The sequence below is a fragment of the Scheffersomyces xylosifermentans genome (assembly GCF_036884685.1).
Source record: "Scheffersomyces xylosifermentans strain CBS 12540 chromosome Unknown RJT20scaffold_2, whole genome shotgun sequence".
Classification (NCBI taxonomy): domain Eukaryota; kingdom Fungi; phylum Ascomycota; class Pichiomycetes; order Serinales; family Debaryomycetaceae; genus Scheffersomyces; species Scheffersomyces xylosifermentans.
This window is the reverse complement of record NW_027042940.1, coordinates 1,377,047-1,403,573: the sequence shown is the minus strand read 5'-3', so window position 1 is coordinate 1,403,573 and position 26,527 is coordinate 1,377,047. Positions and strand designations below refer to the sequence as shown.

The 26,527-nt window shown below is 39.6% G+C and overlaps 9 protein-coding genes across 9 annotated transcripts; 2 read left to right on the top strand and 7 right to left on the bottom strand. All coding sequences in view use genetic code 12, as the record gives it.

Annotated features, from left to right (window-relative positions):
• Positions 1–14: 14 nt before the first annotated feature.
• RJT20DRAFT_125883 (uncharacterized protein) lies at positions 15–3,386 on the bottom strand. The gene has a single exon (XM_064916614.1). It carries the CDS (start codon positions 3,227–3,229, stop codon positions 128–130), a length of 3,102 nt encoding a protein of 1,033 aa, XP_064776059.1. The 5' UTR covers positions 3,230–3,386; the 3' UTR covers positions 15–127.
• A 456-nt stretch (positions 3,387–3,842) lies between these two features.
• On the bottom strand, positions 3,843–6,533 carry KIC1 (putative serine/threonine protein kinase; the record flags this gene model as incomplete). Its single annotated transcript, XM_064921422.1, has 4 exons — positions 3,843–4,134; positions 4,228–4,825; positions 4,937–5,578; positions 5,615–6,533. The coding sequence occupies 4 exons, from the start codon at positions 6,531–6,533 to the stop codon at positions 3,843–3,845; spliced, it is 2,451 nt and encodes an 816-aa protein (XP_064776058.1).
• Positions 6,534–8,014: 1,481 nt separating this feature from the next.
• On the bottom strand, positions 8,015–9,852 carry RJT20DRAFT_28129 (uncharacterized protein). The gene has a single exon (XM_064919511.1). It carries the CDS (start codon positions 9,555–9,557, stop codon positions 8,106–8,108), a length of 1,452 nt encoding a protein of 483 aa, XP_064776057.1. The 5' UTR covers positions 9,558–9,852; the 3' UTR covers positions 8,015–8,105.
• A 1,355-nt stretch (positions 9,853–11,207) lies between these two features.
• Positions 11,208–12,336, top strand: RJT20DRAFT_28141 (uncharacterized protein). The gene has a single exon (XM_064919513.1). The coding sequence runs from the start codon at positions 11,463–11,465 to the stop codon at positions 12,249–12,251; it is 789 nt and encodes a 262-aa protein (XP_064776056.1). The 5' UTR covers positions 11,208–11,462; the 3' UTR covers positions 12,252–12,336.
• RJT20DRAFT_28140 (acetate uptake transporter family protein) lies at positions 12,337–13,318 on the bottom strand. The gene has a single exon (XM_064919512.1). It carries the CDS (start codon positions 13,218–13,220, stop codon positions 12,423–12,425), a length of 798 nt encoding a protein of 265 aa, XP_064776055.1. The 5' UTR covers positions 13,221–13,318; the 3' UTR covers positions 12,337–12,422.
• Positions 13,319–15,421: 2,103 nt separating this feature from the next.
• On the bottom strand, positions 15,422–16,460 carry RJT20DRAFT_28105 (acetate uptake transporter family protein). The gene has a single exon (XM_064919509.1). The coding sequence runs from the start codon at positions 16,367–16,369 to the stop codon at positions 15,554–15,556; it is 816 nt and encodes a 271-aa protein (XP_064776054.1). The 5' UTR covers positions 16,370–16,460; the 3' UTR covers positions 15,422–15,553.
• Positions 16,461–18,018: 1,558 nt separating this feature from the next.
• RJT20DRAFT_28111 (uncharacterized protein) lies at positions 18,019–19,983 on the bottom strand. The gene has a single exon (XM_064919510.1). The coding sequence runs from the start codon at positions 19,918–19,920 to the stop codon at positions 18,079–18,081; it is 1,842 nt and encodes a 613-aa protein (XP_064776053.1). The 5' UTR covers positions 19,921–19,983; the 3' UTR covers positions 18,019–18,078.
• Positions 19,984–21,611: 1,628 nt separating this feature from the next.
• On the bottom strand, positions 21,612–22,635 carry RPS8A (40S ribosomal protein eS8). The gene has a single exon (XM_064919508.1). The coding sequence runs from the start codon at positions 22,447–22,449 to the stop codon at positions 21,844–21,846; it is 606 nt and encodes a 201-aa protein (XP_064776052.1). The 5' UTR covers positions 22,450–22,635; the 3' UTR covers positions 21,612–21,843.
• Positions 22,636–23,835: 1,200 nt separating this feature from the next.
• On the top strand, positions 23,836–24,054 carry KTI11 (Kti11p; the record flags this gene model as incomplete). The annotated part of the gene is made up of 1 exon (XM_064921428.1): positions 23,836–24,054. One exon carries the CDS (start codon positions 23,836–23,838, stop codon positions 24,052–24,054), a length of 219 nt encoding a protein of 72 aa, XP_064776051.1.
• Positions 24,055–26,527: the final 2,473 nt, after the last annotated feature.

Here is a 26,527-nt window from a genome sequence, read left to right as displayed (position 1 = left end):
CATCATTTTCAATAGTGTCTAGTATGGTATCTTCAGCTTTATGCGAAGAAACCTTATATATTACAATATGTACAGATCGTTCTCTATAAAGAGCGTTCTCCTTAACTATAAATAAATGTCCATCAAATTATGCGTCCTGTTCAATGGGTTGAAGATTTGAAACTGTGGTCTCTTGCTTCGCAGAAGTTTGTTGTTGAGGAGATTCAGAATCCACTTCCATCGGGTCAGTAGTTCCAGCATGGACCGGCAGACCCTCTTCAGGCTGGGCGGACGATTGGATTGGTTGTCCTTCGGAAAGAGCTTCCTGCTTGACTTCTATAGATGCAGCTGCCTTGGCCTCTCTCTCTCTGGCTTCCTGTTCCAATTGTATTGACTTTTTCGTCCTGTATTTCCTTGGAGGTTCACCGGGCTCCCTGATCTTTCTCTTTCTACCTACACCAGATGCACCCGCGGCAGACTTTTCTGGTGCTGATGCTAAAATTCCAGGCATCTTCTTTTCTTCCAGGATAAGCTGAACTCTGATATCCTCGGCCAATTTTTCATCCAATTTACCATCTACTTGGTACCAAAGATAGAAATTAGGTACTCTAGATCCGATACTCAATATGCGGGACATATACTCTTGAACCTTGTCCAAAGGATCAAAGCTATTTACCAATATTGGCACGAATCTCGATGGAATTCCATGAATGGTGAAAGTAACACTCGTGAAGCGAATTTCTGGTTGCTCTGGAGGCTCAAGCTTTTTCTGAATCTCTGCTTTCTTCTTTTGAGGTGCCTTTGCCTTCTTTGGAGGTGGTTTTGGCGGAGAAGGAGCTGCTGCTCTTCTTCTCAAATGTCTAGCAGGAACATCTTCCACCTTCACAGGTGTTTCAGGGGTCTTCTGCGATTCTCTTTGGGCTTCTTCTTCTGCTTCTTTTGCCTTAGCCTCCTCCTCAAGTCTCTTCTTTTCTTTCTCCTCTTCCGCCTGCTTTTTCTTCTCCTCTTCTTCAAGCTTTCGTTTCTCGGCATCCTCTCTCTCTTTTACTTTTGATTTATAGACTTCCAATTTCTTTTCATAGTCATCCAATTCCACCTGGTTGTGGATCCATAAATAACTAACTAGAATATCGTTATTATCCGAGTTGTCATCACCATCCGCATTGGTCATAGTAGCCGGAGGTAATACCTCACATACTGACAACTTTGGAATCAAGAACCGAACATTGGCATTTTCTACGTATTCAAATAGTATAGTGGCATCCTCTAGATACCTTTCTTGGAAAGCAGTTAGCTTCTGGTCTTTTGGTAGTTTAGACTTCGCTATTTTCTTCTCCTTTAAAGGCTTCCTCTCTTTCAAAGGCTTTTTGTCTTTCAAAGGCTTTTTCTCTTTAGGCGGCTTCTTTTCCTTGGCCAACTTTTTGCCCTTATAATCATACGGCACATATCCATCCGGAAATAAATAGGCATGGTGTGGTTGTGGTCCCATTTCTCTCGCTCTTTTGATGTAACCTTGGAATGTAAGGATTTGTTGCTGAGATGCTCCTCCCAGAGCAACGATCTTCATTAACCGGTTGAGCGACTCATCTGTGCGTGCGATTGTATTGAGGTTATTAATCATGATGGTATTCTCTACGGATTGCATGTTATTTGGATCAGCTCTTGGAGGTGGAGGAGGTTGTGGAGGACTTGGCCTGGAAACCACAGGAGCAGCAGGAGAGGTAACTGTAATAGGTTTCGACGAAACTTGGATGCCCTTACCATGAAAGGAGGGATCGATAGGAGGGGCCGTTGGAGCAGTTGTTGAAGGAACAATATTCAGACGAGGATTGGCTAATGTAGGAGGTATTGTAGGCTGTGTAGCAACGGAATGGGTCGATGGGGTTACTACCTGAGTTGATGAATTGCTTGTAGGCGCAATTACTGAAGTTGCTGACGTTGCTGGCGCTGCTGATGTTACTGGCGCTGCTGATGTTGCTGATGTTGTTGAAGTTGTTGAAGTTGTTGAAGTTGTTGATGATACTGAAGTTGTTGATGCTGCTGATGTTGTTGTAGTGGTTGTTGGTGTTTGCGGCACCTCACTAACATTTGGAATGGCACTGGAAGGTTTGGAAGGTGTAACCAGACTCTTTTCTATTTCTGATTCAGACTTATTCTCACCATCTTTATCCTTCAGAGTAGCGCTTACAGTAGTATCAGCTTTCTCTTCCTCCTCGTTATCGGTTGTTTGATCATTTTGAGGATTCTCATCATCTGAACTGTCTTCATCATCGTCGTCTTCTTCTTCGTCGTCATCATCTTCGTCGTCGTCTTCATTCTCATCCTCATTGTCTTTTGGATTTTCCGATTTCGATTCGGACAAAACTTCGGGTGTCTGTTTTGGCTCATCTTCCTTCTTCTCTATGGTGGGCGTTTCATTGACTGTATTATCCTTGGATTGGATGGCTGTAGACTCTTTTACTTCTTTCTCTTGATTCTGGGTCTCTGTTGTAGACTTCTCACCAGTTGGTTTTATTTCAGTGGCTTTGTCACTTTCACTTTGCACTGATGGCTGTATATCACTTCTACTTTTTAATTCGCTCGCTTGTACCTGATTGATAGGTCTGGCTTCGGCAAGTGGTCTATTTTCTCCGTTTATGCTTGCACTATTTCCATTATTAACCTCCTCAAATCTCGGCTGCTGAGGCCCGTTATTAATATGATTGCCATTATTATGGTTATTTTCATTGAACTCTCTCTGTTCTTTCTCTCGTTGTTCTTTCTTCGTGAGTTTTTCAGGTCTTCCGTCCTTTACTATGAACAACCGGATCTCGAAACTATGAGGACCCAACGAAAACGAAGCATCACACAACTTCACCATTACGTCCCTAGCACTTACATCAAGTCCTAAAACTGGTGTTCTATCGCCCAAGTTCTCTTCTTTGGAGGATTTTGGGATCGGTTTATCTTGTTCTGCTAGTTTCTTCGCGTACGAGCTTTGTTTGACCCAGTACAAGATGAACATAGGACATAAATGGACGTAGGTATACCTCGATTTCATTAATGAACGATAGAGGACTCCTGTGTCTTTGATCGTGAGCGGATTCTTGAGCACATCTTCGTAGTGTCCGTTTGGTGGTTGACTAAATGATACTGGCAACTCAGAAACCACATCGAATGGACGGACTATGGTTTGAGAGAGTTGTTCTTGTTCTTTTTCGATTTCCTCTCTTTTTGCCGTGGTGATACGGCGTCTTATACGAGGAGGCATTGTTGTTGATGTTCAATCATAAGTATTCCGATGTATTTGTCACAATGGTAATAGCTTTACTACACAATCTGTAGAAAGAAGAATGGTTGTAAAAACAAAAAGCTTATGGCGGGTAAATCGAATCTTCTTGAATTTTTTAAATCGCGATTTCGTATGGTAGCGCGTGGTACTGAAATAGAGATAGGTTAATGAGTGTTCTTTGGTATGTTTGGAGGAAGTTATAGAGTAGGGGAAGTTATAGAGTAGAAGGAAGGAGAAGAGTAGGGGAAGGAGAAGAGTAGGGGAAGGAGAGGAGTAGGGTAAGGAGAAAAAGAGATAGAAGAGTAGAATAATGAGTAGAGTAATTAATGTTTGACACTAGGTGAAAGTTGGCAAAACCTTAACTATATATGTTGAATAGAGGCAGTTTTAGAGAAAAGTTAGCAAAAGTTTATGGTATATTCTGTGAATTTAATGTTCATTTCACCTAAGCCAATTAATAATTCCAACTTAGTTTCTCTTTAGAATTTGATACCCATGTATTTGAACTATTTATTAGGAACTGCCTTTAACAGTCATCCTAAAAGCTAATTAGTGACTCTAACATCCATATCATATATATCCGACATTCAATTTAGAGATGATCTTCTAAGGCCTCCAATCCCTGTGTGAATAGTTTAATCATTGAATCCAATTCTGTGATCAACTTCTGCTTATTTGAAGAGTCCATGAAAAACTCTCCGCTGATCTGTGGAATGGTAGGAAACTTTGTCAGCTGCACCGCACTGGCAGGGGCTCCGAGTTGTTGGGAGTTGTTTGATGTAAAATTAGTAATAGAATTTGTTCTAGGTAAGAACAAATTGGCTCCGCTAGTATTTGTCAAGTTAGATACACTAGAAGCTATCGGATTCCCAGACGTAGGAACACTTGAGGCCGTTGGTGTTCCATTTGCTTGACTGGTCCCTGCTGAAATACTGGATTTCTTTTGTAAACCTGAAAGCTGCCTCTGCAGAATGGACTCTGCTCTATCCCTGGATACATGTCTCTGATGATGACCCGAGTCATCATTCTCACCTTCTTGAGTTGGGAGACTTGGAGCATGGGCAAATGTGGGTGGTTCCTTTTCTGTTACAGGCGTCATCGTTAGAGGAGCAGCTTGAGCAGGATTGATACCGAACTGGTTGATGTTGTCACCATCAGGATGACTAAATGCGTCGCTTGTTAACGCCGATAATTGGTTGACTGTATTCGAAGGGGTGGGCATTTGAATGTGCAATCCTGGTCTTGCTCTTTTCGCTTTCAAACTTGCAGTTGAAGTTGTCGTCATTCCAGTTGATGCATTACTAGGAATGGAGCCCATAGTAGAAACTGAAGACTGCGATTGACTCATTGGTTGACTGGGTCTAACATTCGCCAAGGTATTATTGCTCTGGTTCAGATCACTATTGCCATTGTTGGGCTCACCCGTGAGCTTGAAATTTATAGGCTGAAGTAACGGGTTGCTTGTTGACTGCAATGCTTTCATTGACTTGGATGGAGAATTTATGCTTGTAGCAAGTCCAGCAGAGCTAAGTAGAACAGCGGTTGGGGGTGGTTTCGGTGAAGGCGTTTTGTTCACTGCATTATTTGTGTAAGGTGGAGTATGTGGTATCTGGAGCTGCTGCTGAGTTGATTGGTTCTGCTGAGACATCTGCTGTTGCTGTGATGTGACAGTTCCGTTCGAGGAACTAATTCCATTAGAATGACTTGTCGAAATTGTGTTCGAGAGAGTATTTGAGATGGTGTTTGAAATAGTTTTCTTTCTTGGTCTGCTCAGCGCAGACTGGTTTTGGGATGAAAAGCGAGTTTCCAAGTTTCCGGATGCAGATTGTGAATGATATAACGTAGGAGGTTTGTTCAAGGGTGGGTGCGGATTGGCTGAGGCTATGGATGAGGTATTGAAATTTCCTAGATTATCCATATCTGGAATTTCAATTGTAGGGGAATCCATTCTTTGTTCATTAAAGCTGCTAATAACACTGGGGTTTGGTAGCATAGGCAACGTCCTATCCTCTTGTATACCTTCATCCGTGTCTTCAAAAAGCAGTTGCAACGACTTAGGGATTTCAGAGTTGTTACTTCGAGATGAAGAGTTATTTAAAGTTCCCGTAACCAGCTGATTACGGTGTTGGAAGGTTGCATTATTCCTTGCACCCATGGAACTTGCTTGCAAGGTTGGAAGTGTCTGATAAGTATCTCCATGCACATCGTCATTGTACATTGGAAAGCTCTCATCCACCGTCTCATATTCCAAATTATCTTCTATTATGTACTCCTTGCTGCTTAATGAGTCAAAATCCCACTTCACCTGGATTTGATTCGTGTTATCGCCTGAGGGGCTACCGCTACATATGTTGGACAGCTCACCATTGCTACCTCTGTCATCTTCTTTACTGTCAGTATTCTGTTCATCTTCTAAACTGATAAATACTGAGTCTCTGGATGAATTATGATCTCTCCACACCAAGTATCTCGAAATAACCTCTTTCAATATGATTCTTGGATGATTTTTGTAAATTCTTACAAGTTTACATTTCAACAAGTCATCAGCTGATGGTCTTTCATCTGGATTTTCATCTAGACATAATGCAATGCACTCCTTTAAAATTGGCGAGTATTCTCTTCCTTCTAGCCTTGGTGGAGTCAGCTTTGAGATCAATTGCATTGCCCATTTGGCATCCTTGTCGCAATAAGGTGGATTTCCGGTGGCTATTTCGTAGATGGTTATTCCCAAAGACCAAATATCTGCTTTACTGTTGTAAGTATCGCCTTCTCTAATGACTTCTGGTGCCATCCAATACGGAGTACCGGCTATAGTTGTTCTTTTGAATGCACTTGAAGTGATTTTTGCGGCCACGCCGAAGTCACAGAGCTGAACTTTACCCTCCTTGGTAATCAACACGTTGGCTGCTTTCAAATCTCTATGTATAACACCAAGTCTATGAACCGAACTCAATGCTATTAGAAGCTCCCTTACGATCACACCTATATACTTTTCTTCGAAAACCCCTGATTTTAGTAATGTTCTAAGTGATCCTCCAGCGCAGTAGTCCATGATGATCCAAAGTTTGGTGTCGTTAAGGAAAGATCCGTAGTATTGGGTAACATTAGGAATGTTTCTACATTCCGTGAGGAACTTGATTTCCTCTTGAACATCGGTAACCTCATCTTCCTCTGTATCTAAATTAAGCACTTTAATGGCCACCACCTGCTTTGTTTGTTTGTTGTATCCCTTATACACGATACCGAACTTGCCTCGGCCGATGACCTCTGTTCGTTTGTACATCTGGGTCGTCATTGTGAAGGGATAATGCGATGAACTATGTAGTTTTGTATGATTAACGATTAATTTGATGGATCGATGGCTTTATGCATGAAAGAGCCCACTCTGGGAAGATTAGCAACTATTAACAGGAGGCAAATAGCCGAAGATGTTACTAATAAATGCCCTCTAATACGACGAATCAGTACAGCGTCTAAAACGTCTAACGGCTTATTGGTAACGTTCAAACAGCCTCAAATCACGGTGTTTGGGTAAAATCGAATACTAAAATAGCACCAGGAACAACCTACCAGTTAACTCGATTGATATGTCCTACTTCTAACTTGTGATGCAACCCCTTTTCTGGTGTTTTACCGTTGTTTCGTGGCTTGTTCTTGTTTTACAACGGTTGTCTCTCTAAATAACTAGATCAGGGCACTTCCGATCTCTAGATCAGTCAGAGATTCCCGTCTTTTTCAATGAAAACTGCGATTTTCAGCGTATACCCCACTTTTACACCACGGTACGATACGTTCTATGGGTTCCTGAAGTTTCGATCCGCTTGGCCCACTGAGATACTCTGACACTTGACAACCTACTACCCACCAATTGGTTACTCGTAACAACCCCTCCATTTATTTTAAAATTATGAGTTTTTCGGAGGTTGTAGTGTATGCAGGCTGCGTGAGACAGGTGTAATTGTTTTTGTAATTAGGGGGTTTAGGGGGGTGGGTCTTCTCGGCAATGTAGTGGTGTAGCGTAGATGGGTAGGTAACTGATGAAAGAGATAATGAGTTGGTGTGATGGTTGTGAAGTGATGGTAAGTTAGTGAGTTGGGTGTGATGGTGAGTTGGTGAGTTATGATGAAGGGGCGAGGATTTGTAGACGTGTTGGTCGTGTTGGTCGTGTTGGTCGTGGTCTTGAAGCTGGTGCTAGTGCTAGTAAGAGAGTGCTATAGAGTGTCTCGTCTCTTGTCTACTAGAGGTTTTTTTTGTCTTGTCTGGTATACTCTGCTTAACAAGAATACATGAGACAATGCATATTTAATATCGGATTAATGCAAAATATACGTATAATGAGACAAGATGATTCCTCCTTATGTGTACGGGTCAGCTTATTCAATCCACCGATGATTCCTTTTGTTATCTTCATGTATGCTGCAATCTGGAGAATGTCCAGACTTTGAAGTGTAGCTAATATTCACCTTTTGTCCAGAACTGTAGCTGAAGTTTAGGTTGCAACTTGTTAGGCTGCGAAAACAATACTTCAATTGGAACTTTGAAATGCAAGGTCCGCTCAACGCAAGTTGTTGCAAAGCATTCAAATGAATGAACCAATGGCCGATCTTCTGTTTTTATATTTTGATTCAACAGTCCCTACTCTTTCCTGATATCTACAAGTAAATCCAATGAAATGAAATGAACAATATCATTCATTTCTTTTACTTAAGAAAGCTGCATATTCAACACTTGTTACACTTGTCACGCTGCTTACTTCTTACACTGCTTCTATCATATCATTTACAGTCATAAAATCATTTATTACCCCTGTCAAAATCTTGTGCCCATTAAATCCCTCGTAGCTCTATTAATAACTCTATTTGTTTTGAATATCAATCAGATGCAAAAGTTGGCTCTGCTCAAATGAAAGTACTCTCTTTGGACCAGTACTATCAGCCGTGGTATCTGAGATATCAACTGTAATGTCTGGAAATTCGCCCGTTGAGGTCACCATAGTTGTCGACCTGTAATTTGTGTCTGTCGAATCAATGGTGGAGTAGTTCTTGTTACGTTCGTCTGAAGAATCTTGCGTAGTTGACGTCTGAAGCAACTTTGTATGCTCATCTATATCTTGCAACTTCGTTGGAGTCTTGTGTGTATATGGGAACTTCAAGAACATAAGGTCACCATCATCAACTACCCCGTCATCAAGGAGGGAATCATCATTTTCGATTGATGACGGAGATGGACAAGTACCAAATGCGCTATCCCAACTGATAATCACTACTCCACATAAGACGCCTACTAAACCCACAAGTATCCACAAAAACTGGGAGATACTCATTCGATGGTTGAGTAGAAGTGAGTTGAAATTCACATCATTTATAAGGTTTATCAAATTGTAAACCAAGAAACACAATGGATACAAAATAGATGTGGAGATTTGAGCTAAACCGAGATTGAAAGCCGTCAACTGGCAACCAATTATTGATAACATAACAAGTAATAGTATGTATGGAGTCATGTTCTTCAATGGAAATACTTTCGAGTGGTTCACTATGATACTCTCGAAAATGACGTCTATAATCGATTTAGCAAAGAGGAATGTGTGTGCGGTCAAAGTCCCGCTTATTATACCGTAATTAATTCCCTTTGCAAACTGATACTTGTTAGTTTTAATCACCCTGTTATTCTTGTTGTTGGACTCCTTGTTGGTCAAAATCTTCTTATTGAGATAAAATTTGTTCACTGCGAGAAGTATAGAGATCAAAATAAATGTAAAGATAAACCACAAAAGAAATGATTTTTGAAGTAGTTGGTCCATGACAATGCTGAAACGCTCCGACGTGTCCTTGGGTGGATGTTCATCGACTTCTGGAGGCACGTTTCCATTATATGCTATGATGAAGGCACAAATTGCAATGATTACAGTACCTATGCCGAGTTTATTAGTGAAATTCTCACCTGGAAGTAATAAGCAACTCAATATCGAATTGAAGATGAGACCAATGCTTTGGAGGGGTGACAAGATAATGAGTGGAAGGGTTGTTATCTGGATGAGAGAGCCCAAAATGTTTGCTACTATAAATAGCATGAACCCGAAGAGCCACATATTTCTTTTATATTTTTGTTGGTGATGGTAATAATGCAATGTGTTTTGTCTTGATCCGCTGCCTCCAGGGCCTCTGGTGGGAAGGGTGATATGCAAAAGATGTGATTTTCGTTGTAGTGTTATGCCGAGGGACTGAATTCCCGATGATATCACCGCCACAGAGCATCCTAGCACGATGGATGATGTGGACGAGTGATCTTGTAGAGTTTCGAGCATGCTACGGCTGTGTGTGTGAGTTTTTGGTAAACTTTTGTGAAGTTTTGTGGATTCTTTGTGATATTGCGGTGTTCTTTAGAATTAGGTGAGAGAGCAACGAATGAGGGGAACAGGCTACACAAGGACCGTGTTTTCAGTGGATAACCAAGTTCGCAGTGTATTTGTGTGTATATCTGATTACTTTCCTGGCGTGTTCTACGGCAACTTCTAGTGGTAAACTAGACGGTAGCTTCGGATTCACAGAAGAATGATACCTGTTATTTACTGTTGATTGTTACCACGAAAAGAAAAACGTTACAGCCTTACCTTCCTAAAGGAGCGAGGAGAAGTGTGCAGGAGATAGTACAGATAGAGAATGGGATAGCTGATAGATAGCAAGGATAGGGAGGGTAGGGAGGGTTGAGAGAGAGTGTGTGTGTGTGTGAGTGAGTGGGTGGGTGATCTTATGTGTTGGTAGAGTTGTAAAACTATGAAGTTATGGATTATGAAGTTATGAAGTTATGAAGTTATGGGTTATAGATTAAGAAATTATATGATACTATGAAATTATGGTATTATAAAATTATGGTATTATGAAATTATATGAAATATGTACTATACAATAGTGACAAGTGGTGTCTCGGTAGAGAAGTGGCTATTTAGTGTTCTAGTCGTACCTCACCGTACCGTACGGTACTGTACCGTGCTGTTCTGTTTCACTGTGTGTGTTTTTTTGTTGTATTTTTGCTGTACTTTCGTACAGTTCTCTATTGTATGGGGGAGCAGCACTTGGGTGCAATATTATGTGAATATCAAGACACGTGAAGGATCTTCAATACAGCAAATTTCAGAAAAAAGTATAGTAGACTTACTAGAGATAGAAGAACAGCACAGTAGGAAGAGAAACACTATAGCGGGAGTTAAAATTAAAGACACGACATACAGATCGAGGACCCTACATAATATATAATATATAATATAAATAGTTATTCTTTTCTGTGCTTTATGGAGACACTACATGTAGTGAAAGCAAAGTGTAAATTTACCATCATTCTTGGCAGATCACTATTTAAAGTTCAACAGAACAAAAGCTGAGTTGGCAAAAAGAATAAAACAAGAACTCACAATACGAGAACATACAATAGCTCTGAACCTCCTTCAGAGCAGTGTTCAACACCATTATAGCTGAGGCAGAAGGCCAAAAGTCTAGATATTTCGTTGGGTATAGAAGATCGATATCAGATCGATATTTTATAGATAGTATCTTTTTATAGATACTATTTTCTAGATGATAAAAGCCATTCACACATATTTCTATGACCCCAGAGCGATGAAAAGTGCTATCTCGCAAGGTTCGTAAAATGTACACTTCAATTATTCCTTGCCACGGCTCATAACAACCCATTGGGCATAGCATAACTACTGAACCATATTCTTGAATACACCCCTCTACAGTAGCTCTTTCTCCTTCTTAAGGGGTACGTACCAAAAAAGAAGTGTCTAACAGTTAAGATCATAAACCACTGCATATAACATACTCTCTTTTTTTGCGTCGTGCCATTCGAGTCTCCAGTCACATTTCCCGTTTCGAGTAATGACTTGCTGTGAGAGAAGATTCAGACGCCATGGAGTTAGATTGATTTGTGATATTAGTTATTTAAAGAGGAATAGAATTGGAAATAAGAGAGGTTTACTTAACGATAATAAGATATATTACACTATAGAAAAGCGTATTCAGGAAACTAACAAGGAAATTGACATTTAGAATTGCCTAATAAACCAGTCTTTCAAGCAGTTCTTCTTATTTCTATTGATTCATTCCGAAAATAGACGAGTCACCATTTCATCATTACTGCCAGTAATTGCTCTAAAACAACATTGGATAACGAGTCTCCTACAAGAAATAAAGTTACATACCTTCTCACCATGGAAGACTCTATAGCAGACTTAATAGACCTTTTGGACTCGTCCAATTTGAAAGAAATACAATCAGCATTGAACCTGTTAGACGTGTTGCTATCACAGTTGTTACCTGAAATAGTCAAATTCCATAAGGCTTCGTCTGCCCCAACGCCGACAAACAATAACTCATCACATCCTCCAGGGAAACTCTCTACATTCATAGTACTACAGGATAATTTCCAGTACAACATTGCATCCCATCTCATAAACTTTTACAAATACGTATTAGCCAACAACACCAATGTAGACGAAGAGTCCCTACTTACATGCAATCGGTTGCTACAAGGTCTACTCTTACTTCATCCAAATTCAAGAAATATCTTCAATAGAACTAAGAATATGAAGGTCATATTAGATATCTTGGAGGCAAGCGACGAAATAGGATTCGAGGCGACTATTTCTGTAATCTCAACTTTGATCCATATTCTTCTAAAAGACTTCCGTAACTTTAGGAAATTTGAAGAGAATAATGGCTGCTCGATCTTGATAAAAAGTTTTAAATTGTCATCCTTTGATATGTCACGCAAGAGCAATTCAAAGGATACGAAAAAGACGTACAATCAACAGGATTTGAATTTTAAGATCATAGAGTTTTTAATTTTCTACTTGATTGACGAAACAACAATTGCCAATGCTACAAACGATGCAAGTACGCCTTTGAAATCAATAAAGCAGAAGTCAGACTTGTTTAAATCTGATTTTCCTGATATTGACAGCTTAATTGAGAACTTGAACGAATTAAAGGAATTGTAAAATAGTAATGCATTATAGTTTAATACAGAGAAGACAACAATGATACTTGTGCTTCCAGAGCATAAGTGGTGATACGATAAAATAGCCCCTATAAAAAGTTGAAAACATAACGAATTGATGAGATTGGCCCCCCAGCCATTAGAGATCAATTCGTTGCTAGAATTAAATTCATTATTTCTTTCCTCCATAGACAGGAACATGGAATGGGTACCATCCAATGTAACTATTAGTACTGTTAGCAGTGGCACACCACATAAGATACCAACCGAAGGCAGCAGTAAAGATGGAAATGATACCACTGGCTCTAACGTAAGTCTCGTTTAAGTTATCCATGTAAGCGACAGCAGAAAGAGTGAAAGAAAGTACCAATGTTTGAAACAAACCAATAAATGCCCAAGTTGACTTAAGAACACATAACAAGCACATAAATGAAAAGATGGCCCAACCGAGAAGGAAGAAACCGATAGCATTATACGCTTGCTCTGGAGCTTCGGCATAGGCAGCAAGAATTCCGAAGTTGGGTGTTAAAATGGCACCATATGAAAACCACCAGGCACCATAGGAAACGAAAGTGGTGGCAGCGAATGTGTTTCCTACGTACATCTCCCAGAATCCGGCAAGCATCTGTCCAATTCCTCCGTAAAACATACACAATGAAAGAATCACATTTGGAACCATGATGTCTTTGACATGGGCATTGAAACATCCTAGAGCGAATGTAGGCAACGAGAAAGCAGCCAAACCAAAGGCAGCAGCATTACCAATCTGATGAGTTGGTGGTGGGGCAATGTTGACATTGTATGCTCCAGCAAATGCCGTCATTAACTCATGCCTCAAGTACTTTCTGTTGTCGATAATAACGTACTCATCACCTTCTCCGGAGTAAGTTATCGTTCTGTAAGGCAACGATTCGTGTGAAACGCTGGCTTTTCCGTCGTTTAAAGATTCACTGCTGTTAATGGACGACATCTCTGGTTGGTGGTTACTTCTGTAAAAGGGCTAGATCTTAGGCCTTTGCGGAGAGTGTCCTGAGATGTTCTCTGAAAACGATCTGACCATTTCCCCATGGGGTATGTCCATATATATATACTTATATATATACACATACATATAATTGGGGTCAAACAGCATGTAGCATATCTAAGCCCAGATTCATTTTTGGCGAATGTTACGAACAACAGTGTCATCCCTACTATGTGTTACCACCTACCATAGAGATGCAAAATCTATCGGATATATTAGTGGGGCTGCTGCTGGGATTATTTTTCTCAGCCAAAAATTCGCAGTAAAAACCTGCAGCATATTTTTTATCGGAGGTTTGCTAAATGGGGAGTGAAGTGCCCCATTAAGTGGTAAAGATTGGAGAGATGAAGATGATAACTACAGAATGTGGAAGTCCCTTTGGACCTTTAATTGGGGGTTGTATATTTTTAAGGTGGGACTGGATTTGACGCTGGCGATATTCGACTGATCAGCCAAGAAATCGAATTGGATATTCTAGCAGTGTCGAGTGCACAGGTAGTCTTTGCATTACCCACGCAAAGACGAAGAGGAGAACAGACAAAGAAGTGACTGAGGCAGACTACAAACATAACTTCATCTTCTACGAGGAGGATACGAAAAGTTATTCACCTCATATTGTATCCCCCCACCCCTACGAATTGGCGTACCATTGTTCCTACCGGGTAGCGCGCCCTTACAAAAATGGCTGCGAGTAAGCCAACATCAGGAGAATATTCCTAAATAAGCTACTTCTGCGGGGATGGAGAAGCCCAATAAGCAACATTAATGCATCAACTAAGTATCTAAAAGTTAACTTCGAAGCCTATAACCTAGATTGAATACTTTTCTTATCGCTCGATTTACCTAGTCTGAAGTTTTTCTTGGACTTGAAATAATATCTCCATCAGCAGACCGTGAAATGTCTTGGAAAAGTTGATGAAGCTCGGTATCGGAAATACATCATTTACACTGTAAACTCCAAAATTCGATATCATCATACCCAGATCGAAGTTCATGATTTTAAAATCATGGAGGAGGAGATTACCCCTATCGAGGCATTGCCCTTTTTCAGCTCAAGGCATAAAAACAAGGCCAACAGTTAGGCGCGGACTATCCCAAGATCGACAGTATTTACCCCACATAAACGTATGATGTAGAAATTCCATCCATGCCTTAGTATTTGCCAAATACATGGCGAGTGTTCTTTGAAACAGCATGCGGATCCCCACTTCAAGTCAGTCACTTTAAGAAAGAGATTCCTTTCGAGCCCCGTCTTTTATTGGTTGTTGTTCCGTTAATTCGCATAAATCGCCTTAACAAAAGTTCGTATTTTTAACAAGATAAAAAAGTTATTCCTGTTGAAGTCACTAAGCAATATTTTTCATGCCTAGATCACCAGTTGGAGGTACTATACTCGTCTATCTGACTACTCTCTCTCTGATGTAAACGGAAATTGCTTCGGTCAAACTACGGGGCTGCCGAACCCCATCTTTCTGGTAAAATATTATTGATATTGCGGGGCATGTCGCCTTGACCCATGCCGCAACTGCGGAAGAGTATTGACCCGGTAGTTTTATTATAGGTTTATTTGAATGGCTACAAAAGTATTACAATATACCAAAATTTGAACTTCACCTGTGGGATTGGAAGAATTGACAAGAATGAACCCTGAAATCCAATATTATAGACCATATCGCCTTAACTTTAAAGTGTCGTGAACTTGCATTCGTAAATATCATAAATGTCGAATAGCACACTTTGCTGGTGAACTTTGAGCTTTGTATAATCTTTTCTGAGTTATTCGAACTTGCTTTGCTACAATGTTATATGTTAAGGATGAAGGGAAAGTTTAAAATAAATAAAAAAGAAACGAAGTTACTAAGTAAAACTAAAATAGAATTTAATTAAAATTTGGCAAAAGTTTCAGTTTTTTTTGCATCCTTCTGAGAAAAACATAACCACTAATAAATCTATGTATGTAGACACTGGCAGAGAAATAGTAGACTTGCCTAATAGCCATCAATGTCAGCTATAAATAGCAAAGCTTATTAAAAATTTAAGGCAATCCTACTTGAGCAAGACGTTATTTTTTTTTTACTTGTCCATAAATCGGAAACATGAATACTTTCATTTAGTATATTTATTGAATTAGTAATGATATGATATGATAATAGAAGAATTGAAAGTAGAACAAAAACACGTAAAGCGTAAAATCGTTAGATTAATAAATAAATTTTAGTAAAGCGGAACCTGCCCCCAAGTATTAAACGCTTCCCCCTAAAAAGATGTCATTTATCAAATTATTTGTTTGCCTTTTTCTTACCCGGCTCATATTGAGGAATAAGGAAGACGGGTGGAGTGAAGTAACTGTTAGTTGGTGTTGAAATACCAGCGAACATATTCCAGAATCCACAACAAGCAGAAATAGTTGCCATGATTCCTCCAACTTTGGTAACAGTAGCATTTCCATTCATGTTACCAGCAGCCAACAAGAAGAAAGCGACATCTAAGGTAACAAGCAAAGAAACAAAACCAAGTGTAGCCTTCATGACAACAAGGATATTCATGAAAGTGTAGAGACCCCAACCAATAAGGAAGAAACCAACCGCATTGCCAAATTGTTCTGGTTCTTCAGCATATGCTGCTTGAATTCCAAAAGCTTTGATGAAGATGGCTCCGAAGGAAATCCAGAAAGTGCCGTAACTCGTGAAAACAGTACCAGCAAAGGTGTTTCCAATAGCCAACTCCCAAACTCCAGCGAGAGTCTGTACAAGACCACCGTAGAAAATACACATACTGACCACCACATTAGGAATAGTGATACCCATAGCACCTGAATAGTATAAACCAAGAACAAATGTAGTTGTAGAGAAGCCAGCTAATCCGAGTGCAGAAGCATTTGCAAACTGGTGCTTAGGGTAAGGAGCCAATCCGGGGTTAAAGGTACCACCGAATGCTTGCATCAATTCATGTCTTAAGTACTTGCGTCCGTCGATTTCGACGTACTCATCTCCTGCTCCATGATATGTGATAGTCTTATATGGTAAAGTATCGTCATTAGACGTTACTGGCTTCGCATTCGAAGCAATAGAATCAGTCAAGTTGATAGACGACATGGTGTCTTGAGTTCAACTTTATGATTAATTAAATTAGCAGCACAGCTGGAATATGATTTACAAAAAACATTACAAATTAAGCTATACTACCTATATATATATATATATATATATACTTCCTTAACATGTCAACAACTGACACCAAAAGGTGGGGGGTATTCACCCGTCTTCCAATCCAGAAATGGTTTTATACAATTTCGCAGTTAAACTGTCATGGTTCCAGAGACTAAAAACCGGAGTTTTGTATTTCAGGCTCCATAAAGCATTCCAGAACCCAAAAATACTCAGGATTAATGGAAGTCCAGGGAATACAAGCCACTACAAAAGTGGATTAAACATGAAATACGACTGCGTAGATGACGCCATGGAATGATATTTATTACAGTAAGCGGACTTTAGCTATGTTAAGATTATTAAACTAGGTCAGTATGCATGGGTATATTAAATATATGTGTTGGCAAAGAAATGTTAAGGTTGGAATCATGCGTTCCTTTTCTGAACCAGTGAGCAGCAATCGTATTTACGGGAGGTGTTAAGTCAGTCGATTCTCTGTGGTCCTCTTGGCTAACACCGAATTGTCACTCTTGTCGTATAGGGCCCACATTCCTTCGATAACGTATGTCGCACTTAAGCAGAGAGCTTCCGGTTTAGAGTTTTACTGGGCGAGCAGTGTTTCAGGTCCCACAGCGAAGTGGAATTTATGGGTGCACATTTGTAACCACCACCACACCACCACCACAACAATAAAACAAAAGACAACACCATTAGAACGTCATTACCGACTCCGATGCCGAAGTGGAAATTTTTCCTTTTTTTTTTTGCAATAACCGTGCCTGTTCTCTGTTTCACCCAGAGAGCCTAGGGCCTAGGGCCTAGTGCCTAGAGCCTCGAAACACCATCCCTGGCTAAAGTCCAGAGGTATAGAAATATGAAATAGAGTATGCAGTAGCCCCATATATTTGTGGGGTAATATGCGCTTTTCTGTCATAGGGGACGTAATTCGCTTTGCTTAATTCCATGTCGGAGCATTGGATGGCCCCTCCGGATAGATAACGGCGGAGAGGTGACGGCACAGGAGACAGGAGAGGCAAGGTAGAATGACCGAAAAGGTGTAGAAGGTGTCGAAGGTGACGGAAGAGGTGTCGAAAAGTGACGGAGAGGTGTCGAAGAGAGCAGCAGCAGTAGCTCTGTAGAGGTTTCCAAGATTTCTGTATATAGGTAGATGTCTAGAAAATGTCTCCATAAGGAATACAGGGGGTTATAGCATTATGTAGCAGTTCCCTTAGATTGTAGGGGTGTTTTCTATTAATTATTCTAATTATGTATTTTAAAATGACAATTGGTACCAGGCAAGAGTCTCTGGGGAAAAAGCCACAAATAGAGACTATTTGGGTAACCCAAAAATGTGTAGATCTTAGCGACTCCTTCTCTTCTCTGCCCAGCCACTTGGCAAGGGGTAGTAACCCCAATCCCACAAGTATTCTAGATGTAGGAGATGAAGTCCATCTGGCCGACTCCTGCCTTATGAACCACTCATATATCCGGTTGGGCGGTGAAGAGTTGAAGTTATCCGAAGATTTGCGCATTTAGCTTTAGCTCTCGTTGATGATTAACACTGCGTCCGTCCAGTATCAACACAGTATACCGCCTCTAGTTATTGAGTGGGGCATAGGCTAAATGACCAACACACCTCTTTACCTCTTGCCATGTTATGCCTTTGTTTCGTCATCATCGAAGTTAAAATCGATGTTGAAATGCTTGTGAAACTTGAGCAGTTCTTTGTTAAGAGTCTCTTCATCCAATTTACTAGTTCTGTTTAATAATAAAGACATTTTCTTGGTCTGTAAGGCAGGGTTGTTCAAAAACTGCAAATTCGACGGAACAAGACTGTTATTGAGGCCGATGTTGGCGTCCAAAGCTGAATTTGCGGACCGAACAGCAAAAAGTGATTGACTTGGGACGTCATTTGCAGTGGCTGTTGCCGACACCTCCGCATTTATGTTATATGATGAGTATCCACTTAAGTTCTTGTATTTTGGCAACACTTTGTACTGCTGGTTGTTATTCAATTCGTAGCGCCTTTGTTTGAGAACCAACTCCGCATCCTCGTCCATTTTGTCATCAAGGTCGTCAACCTTTCTCCTCTGCTTCAAAATTTCCGGTATTGACCTGTCTGTCAGCTCAAGGCCAATTAGTTGTCTCTGTCTGTCACTCAAGGGCAAGTCTTTGCACTGGTCCTGACCCTTTAAGAGCTTTATGATGGAAAGAATGATGTTCAAAATCAAAATAGCTGTTACAAGTCTTCCAAACAACACAATATAGATGTTTTCGGAAAGATTGAACGTATCAGATTCACCATGCTTTTGGTACTGATGTTGTAATTGATATGTAATTGAAGAACGCCTTTTCAATTCATATAACTCTAGAAGCTTGGTAGCGAACGATCTAAAGAGACTGAAGGAGATCAAATAGAGGACATTTTTTAAGCACTTTTTTATCTCGAACTCTTTGTTTATTTGTCTAGCAAGAGCCTGTCTCATTATAGGATTTATCCACTCACCCGTAGGGTTCTTGTTGTAATCTTCCAAATCCGCATCATCAAGCTCATCATCTTTTGCCTGATCTCTTAGCAGTTGATAGACACTCTTGGGATCTGCTATCATCGCTTGAAAATTTTCAGTTGCTCTGTTTACGTACAACGGAATCCTTCTACTATTTTTGTCCTCTTGTTCCAAACCAGACCCAGTTTTTGAAAAGTCTTCATTTTTATTGATACGAATGTTAGGTGGCAAGAAGCTTTCAATTCCGTACTGATTGTCTCTAAAGTTAGATGTTGGAGGGCGATAGTAGATTGGTTCACCCTTGTTACTTGAAGTATTATTAAGCTTAGATGCCGAAGAATTTGCATCAGAAGAAGCATTTCCCATTGTGCCATTTTTGGCAGCAAGCAACATTTTTGTTTGAAAGATTCTGAAAGAAGCATCGCTCAATGGAGTGACTCTCAGAAGAGTGTCATTGACTATGGTTCGAGCTCCGCTCGTAGCAGCATTATCTATGTTAATGTTTTTCGTTTCTGTAGCAATATTTGATTGAAATGCATTGGTATTGTTCGTAGGATTAATGACTTGATGACGATACGCCAATGTATTATTATTATTAGTTCTTTCAGAAGTGGTAGATGTGTAAGATCTCGTTGATGTGAAATGTGGGATTGTAGATCCAAGATTTTCATGGTTAATTTTAATATTGTTGCTTGTACCATTGATATCACCATTAGGTTCATATTGGCGATTACCGTAGTTAACAGAATTGTACCTGTCTCTTTCTCTGCTTTCGTTCAAACTTTCAAGTAGACTGTCTCTCGGCACTGCTGTCTTGAATTGAGTGCTATTTATTGAGTTGTTGGGCAACTTCTTCAACCGTGTCTGTTCTAAGACTGTTTGGTTGCCAATACTGTTATTGATGCTGGCAGGTCCATTTGGGAACGTCGTTGTGTAGGAAAAAGAGTAGTTCATAGCATCTTCAAAGACCGTATCATCGTCTGTCGACATTTTCTGCTCAACGACACTGCGTTTTCTGTATCTTCTGAGCTTAATACTGGGAAAACTAATGGTCATCATTAACTGTTCTTCATGAAGAGGAAACTTTGTTTGGTAGCAGCATTAAGATAAGATACGAGGGGAGAAAGTGGATGTAGGTCACGTGTGTTAGATGTGTGAGAATGAAGTTTTTTCGAGGTCTTTTTCGAGGGCATTTTCGAGGATTGTTTTATTGTTTTATTGTTTTATTCTCTTGTCTAGACTTACGGTCAGCATTTCTTTAATAGAGTGGTTTCAATATTAATTCGAATTTGCAGCTCGAATTGGGTCATACTATAAAACAAGAAATACATACTGTAAAACAAGAAATAATTTATATAAAACAACTTTCTTGTTCTCAGTACTAATTGTTCTTGAAGGGTAGTATGAACACTTTATTGGGGTTTAATATGGATCAATTCTAGTGTCTATAAGTTTGAATAATAATGGAACACACTGTACTATGGAGAGTAGGACTGTATATATAGCACATTATACAGTATAGTATAGTATTGTATATAGAATAGTATAGTAGTTTGTTAGACAAGAAACAGTAGATACAGAGAGAGGACCAATGGGGTCATCGTATTTTACTGTATTTGATTTCAATTTTTTGGAGGAAAAAGACTAAGAAGTTATTAATAAACTACTAATAGAAGAATTTCCCAAATTTCAGGTAATTTTTCACTTTAAAAGTACCCAAACTTCGTCGTCTCTCCATCTTCTCCCTAACTACTCTTTAGGAAAAACCCTCCTAACAAAATTTTAAGAGAGGAAGGGTTACCCGGACAAGGATAGTAAAGGTTCGAAAAATTTTCAGATTTTTCAATTTTATGAATAGTTTTAAATGATTTGTTTCTTAGGTAAATAGGAATGTTCTGATTAAGAAGTCATAAGTTTTAGTGGAAATATGGAAATAGGGGAATTCAATAGGTATGTTTTGAACTTTTCAGCACATGAAACGGATGAAAATTGCGTTTTGTGCTGGACTAACTCTGGGTGGTTGTCTTCACATCAATACTCTTTTAAAGGATGAATAAAATGTTACACAGACCTGTACTGATTCTTAATGAACGATAAACGCAGTCTCAATTCTGATTTACGATGTGAAATACCGACTAGGAAAAGGAAAATGACGCCAATACAATATTAGAAGTTAATACTAACAGTATTTCAGCCTTGAAACAGCTATTTAGAACAATGAGAAATGCGTGATGAATGAATAACGAAATATGAATAATGAAACCATGTAATAAACGCTACTACCATGGAAATTGAAATCTGTAGAATGCGCCAAGACGACGTAAGTTAACCCTTATTATGACCTATGCCGTGGACGACATTGTAGTTGTAGTTTTACTACGATAACTGTGAACTTGGCAATTGCTGGTAAATGCTATATGTTCACCTTTTTTATGTTAGGCTACTCTTATCGTAGCTCACTTTTTGGCGTATGTGAAAATCACATTCTCTCCTAACTTCTCCTTCAAAACAGGTTCCTTTAATTTTGAAAGACACTCCGTCGATGAATCTGTAGAAACTGTAGAAAGCGAAGGGGATATCATGAAGAAATGGGATTTCCAGGAAACAAATGCCTAACAAGAAGCAGCTCCCAATAGTCTTGAGTCGTATTTACAATTACATAAGTTACAAATCTTTTTATTCTCCTAACCCTTTTCGGATGCTGAACAGCATTTACACAATTACATCTACATTTACTCATCTACTTCTTCCTTCCAGTTAATTTACACGTTATATATTTCGAAGTGACTAAGAACAAACCCATTATTACACCACCCACAATCTGATAATGTCAAATCTGTATTAATATTTAAACATAGAGAAATGGAATGATGGTTTTCTTTTGATGGTACATGTGTATAAGAGCTAACAAGCTTACTTCTTAGCAGTTAATCTTCTTAAGTAGAAAGCCAACTCCTCACCTTCCAAGATGTAACCATCACATCTACCGGATTGACCTGGTCTGGAAGAGATAGCAGCGTATAATCTACCGGAACCGAATTGAGAGTCGACAGCAGACTCGATGGCAGCTTGGCCAGCTCTGGAAGCCAACTTTCTCTCGACCTTTCTGGATCTCTTAACGTCTTCGTCAGCAGCAACTTGGGCCTTCTTCTTACCTAAAGAAGCACCGTAGTGGTTCTCGTACCATTGTCTGAATGGAGTGGCATCGATTTGGACGATAGCGGACTTGGTCAAAGTGTTAGTTCTGACCAACTCGTTGTTAGATGGATGGTAGACGACAGAAGCAATTCTGGTCTTTCTAGCGATACCCTCGGAACCCCAAGAGAAGTTACCAGTCTCAATTCTTAAAGCTCTGAACTTTTGGTTACCACCTCTGGTTCTGACGGAGTGGATTCTCTTAGTACCAATCTTGGTGTTAGCGGATTGTCTACCTAATTCGAACTTTCTCTTCTTTCTGAACTGGGCTCTCTTGGCACCAGTAGCAGCTCTCTTGTGACGTGAATCTCTAGAAATACCCATTTTTACCTATAGAATGTTAGTAATTTGTTCAAATGTTTTGATATGATATCCACTTAGACAATGGAAGAAGAAGGAAAAGTAAATGAATCTTAGGAATTTGGTTCTCGAAATTTATGGTTTTATAGGATTGGAAATTTTGCTCGTGTGGATGAAATATTCTGAGTGGCCGGTCTATTGCATTGAACACCAATACAAATTGTAACTATCTTATTCAATTAATGCCTACTCGTTGACCCTAGTGTTTCAATGTGGATACTCTTACTGGTTTAATGATATTTGAAAATTTTCTCTTGATTGGTATTGCCCACCATTAAATCGCTTTTTTGATCTGATTTCAAGCCCTTGACTCCCGATGCCAATAATTCGTATGCTATGCTGACACTATCTAATACTCTTCTCATTGCAATTCATTACTGGCTTTCGTTCTACAGTGGAATGAATTTCTTATGGTATTCTTTTTACTTTTCATTCCTTCGCTCTAGATTTGATCCTTTCTCTGGTTCCTTCCTTCCATTTCCTGGTTCCTTCTCAACCACGTCTCGCGGTGGATACTCCCGTCATATCTACCTTTTAGCTTTGCCTAGCTATTTGTACACATACACTTTAGAATATCACTGTTGAACAGAAGTATTTGAAAAGATATTGAAAACTAACTATTAAAATTTTTTTCTGTGGAAGAGAATGCTCAATGAAATTTTTTCCAAACTGAGACAGCGCAAGAGGGTAAGAACTTGGAGAGTGCAGACAGTCCAGTATAGTTAACAGAGTTGAGTTACTAGGAAAGGAGACTGGGTATGGTGGATGGTAGTTGCCTGGAGGAACATAGACGGAGGGAGGAGTGTATGGGAGATGAGATCGGAGCGGTGTGCAGGAAATATCGATGCCATGAAAAATTGCAAAACGAAGAAGTTGAGAATATGTATCACGTGATCCGAAATTCACACTTAGGGCTTGAGCCCTCGTTCAGGTTCGCGACATTCATATATTTTACATGTTATGTCTCTAGAGTTTGGGTGGTGCGTTTGGTGGTGAGTAGTGGAAAAAGAGGTAGCGCACACCCGCATTCTTTTGGTTTCTTTTGCTGGCATGCATACACCAAAAAAAATTAAGAAGACTGATGACTAAAGAATGATCTTATGAGGTTTATGATGGTGAAAAGTGTTATAAGGAGATCCTATTTGTTGTGTTACGACCCTTGAAATAGATTTTGTATAATATAAGGGACCAGGAAATAGATCCAGCCGTTTAAAGCGTAGAAATAGCGCATTTAGAACGTAATATCTGGCGTTATTGAGATCAAATTGTATTATATTCGTGTAATCGTGAAAGGGTTCAAAGAGCATCAATTACCATAAAAATCAAGGAAAAGAAAGCAAAATCGTAATAATGGAGACGATATATGACGAAATAGAGATTGAGGACTTCACGTTCGACCCTATTACTCAGTTGTTCCAATATCCATGTCCCTGTGGAGATAGGTTCGCCATTAGCTTTGATGATTTGAAAGATGGGGAAGAAATTGCAGTATGCCCTAGTTGTTCTCTCATGGTAAAAGTGATATACGAGCCCGAGGATTTAGATGAATATGAAGAAGAGATGAAGTGAAAGAAGAACACAAGTTGTTAAAACCAAAAAAATGATATAGTTTGCAGCCAGATATTGGTGCCAATATTGATATTGGCTACTTCAGCTTATAAAACTAATGTCTACTTGTAAATAAAAGCAAGACAATGGATAATAGATATCAGTCATGACGGTCATATATAAGTCATGACGGCCATTGCAAGAAAAGATTTTTAGAGAAAAGAACTGACTTTGGATTGCGGACATTTAGACATGTTCAAAAGACTGGAAATCCTTTGCGAAACCCAAGCCAACATACCAAGAATGCCAGGGAACTAAATTTCAACTTCGGAGCACAGCAAGAACCATCAAGAGATTACATTTCCGTCTTTTAAAGCTAGATCTACTCTGCAGTGAGATTTAGGAAAGGAAGCAGGGCACTCGTAATAATGATAGAATGCCCTTCGGTACATCACCTAAAGAATGCCTCGTAATGGTCTTGTGGCGGAGCTGAGCGGCGTCACCAGCTCCCAATATCGTTTAATCTTCCAAATTCGGATCTATATACATCTTGTACATACTAATTACGAACAAGTATTCAATTACGGGATTCAATTTGAATAGCCTTCAGCGCTTTTTGCACCATTTCATATGTAAAGAATAATAAATATTGCCGTAATTACATCTGCAAGTACTGTCTGATTTACAATTGCTCATCTCGAAGAATTTCCAGAAGGGAAGAGAAGAGCTTGGTATGTTGAGTCAACGCCAAATATAGAACCGTAAATCCAATTTGCATCAATTTCATATTTTCTAAAAACATAAACGTTTTTGAAATATAACGTACTTATTTTTCAGACACTTCAGACAGAAAAGCTGACTGGAATAGCAACGTTGTTGAATCGACGTTGTTTAACTTAAAACTAGACGCCTAAACTATATTTCTAACATTAAATAATACTCCTTCAGATGCAATAACAAAGACGTCCTCGGAAAAGCTCATTACAGATCTATACATGTGCATCTCATCTTGAGCGGTTAGCCTTGCTGAAAGAGGAAACCGTTTGGTTAATCCATGTCACGTGATCGGGAAATATTCCCAACCACGATTTAAGGTTTTATTCATCCAATTGCTTTTTAGTGTTATTTTCTGAGCGGGACTTTCTAAAAAAATATCTGAAATTATTTAGACTATGGAAGCTCACATTTCCACTAGAAGATGCATTAAGATATTCTTTCGCTACTAAATTAAAAAATTTCAGATGTTCATTCCCTTTCAAGCGGCAGATTGTCATGAAAGAAGAGCTGCGGTTGATCCGGAAGCTGTAGAAGCATAGAGCCTTGCATTGGCAGTGCACCATTGTACATAACAAATTGATGTGTAATCGATGTAGGCGTTCTTCCTTGTTGTTATTACTTTCTTATATCTGAGAAACCCAAAGTGCAATAGCGAAGGCAAGAGAGATTACGCCGTATGAATGAAACAGAGTGGTAGACTCTAAGCTGAAATGGGCAAGTTTGTCCCAGGTGCATCTGCGCCTAGCAAAGCGTAGTCACGGAAAGAAAAAAAAGATAAGGATCATCGCTTATCGATGGAGGTAGTTGGGAAAGCGTGGATCTTGTTCCAACAGATTTTCCATGATTTCTAACTGAAATTGTCACCCGTTGGAATGCTGGCGAGAAAAATAGAAGCAATTATGAGCCCTATATTGCAAGGAGGTTTATCTTATCATGAGGTAGTCTGGTGACGACTTATCTTGTATGGAGAAATGAACGAGCATCATATTTTTACAAAGCTTATATCCAAAGCTTAAATTGTGCGTTGTACAAACAGTGGCATCAGCTGATAGTCCACGGAGTACTTGGATTTTATCCGTAGGGCACTTCCATCCCATTGTCATTGTTCTACAAGGGCCCTACGGTGAAAGAAGTCCTTGCCGTAATACCTCATTCATAAGGCGTTAAGAAAACTCCCACCCGCAAAACTAACCGACAATGATACATGCACATATTTGCATTAAGCACAAGGACAAAGCTCAGCAACACGACTAATAAAACTCGCATTTTCCGGAAGCACGCCCCGTTCATGCAAAGGAACTAGAAAGTAGGAACCAACAGCACTGTGTTGGTTAGAAGTAATAAATTAGACCTCCAAATAGCGGAGTAACAATACCACAGTAGAACACTGGTCACCTGAGTTCTATTACCCCGAGGACCCCCAATTGTGCAATAGAACCTCAACCAAAGAGCGTGGGTGGTGTTTAGAACGGGTACACCCAGCAGCAGCGGGTCCATATACAGTCATTCCGAGATTCTTCTCAATTAGGGAAAACTACCCTCCCCCACTTGACGATAATATGTACAGTATTATTCAGATGAATGTCGCACCTCTTCAATCCGAATGTCTGAATCCTTCCACATAATATTGCTTCCCTGTTTCATTTAAGATAGCTTTCTGTGATGAAAACATTATTGTCTTTCCTATTTATTACATGTCTTGAAGTGACAAAAAAGA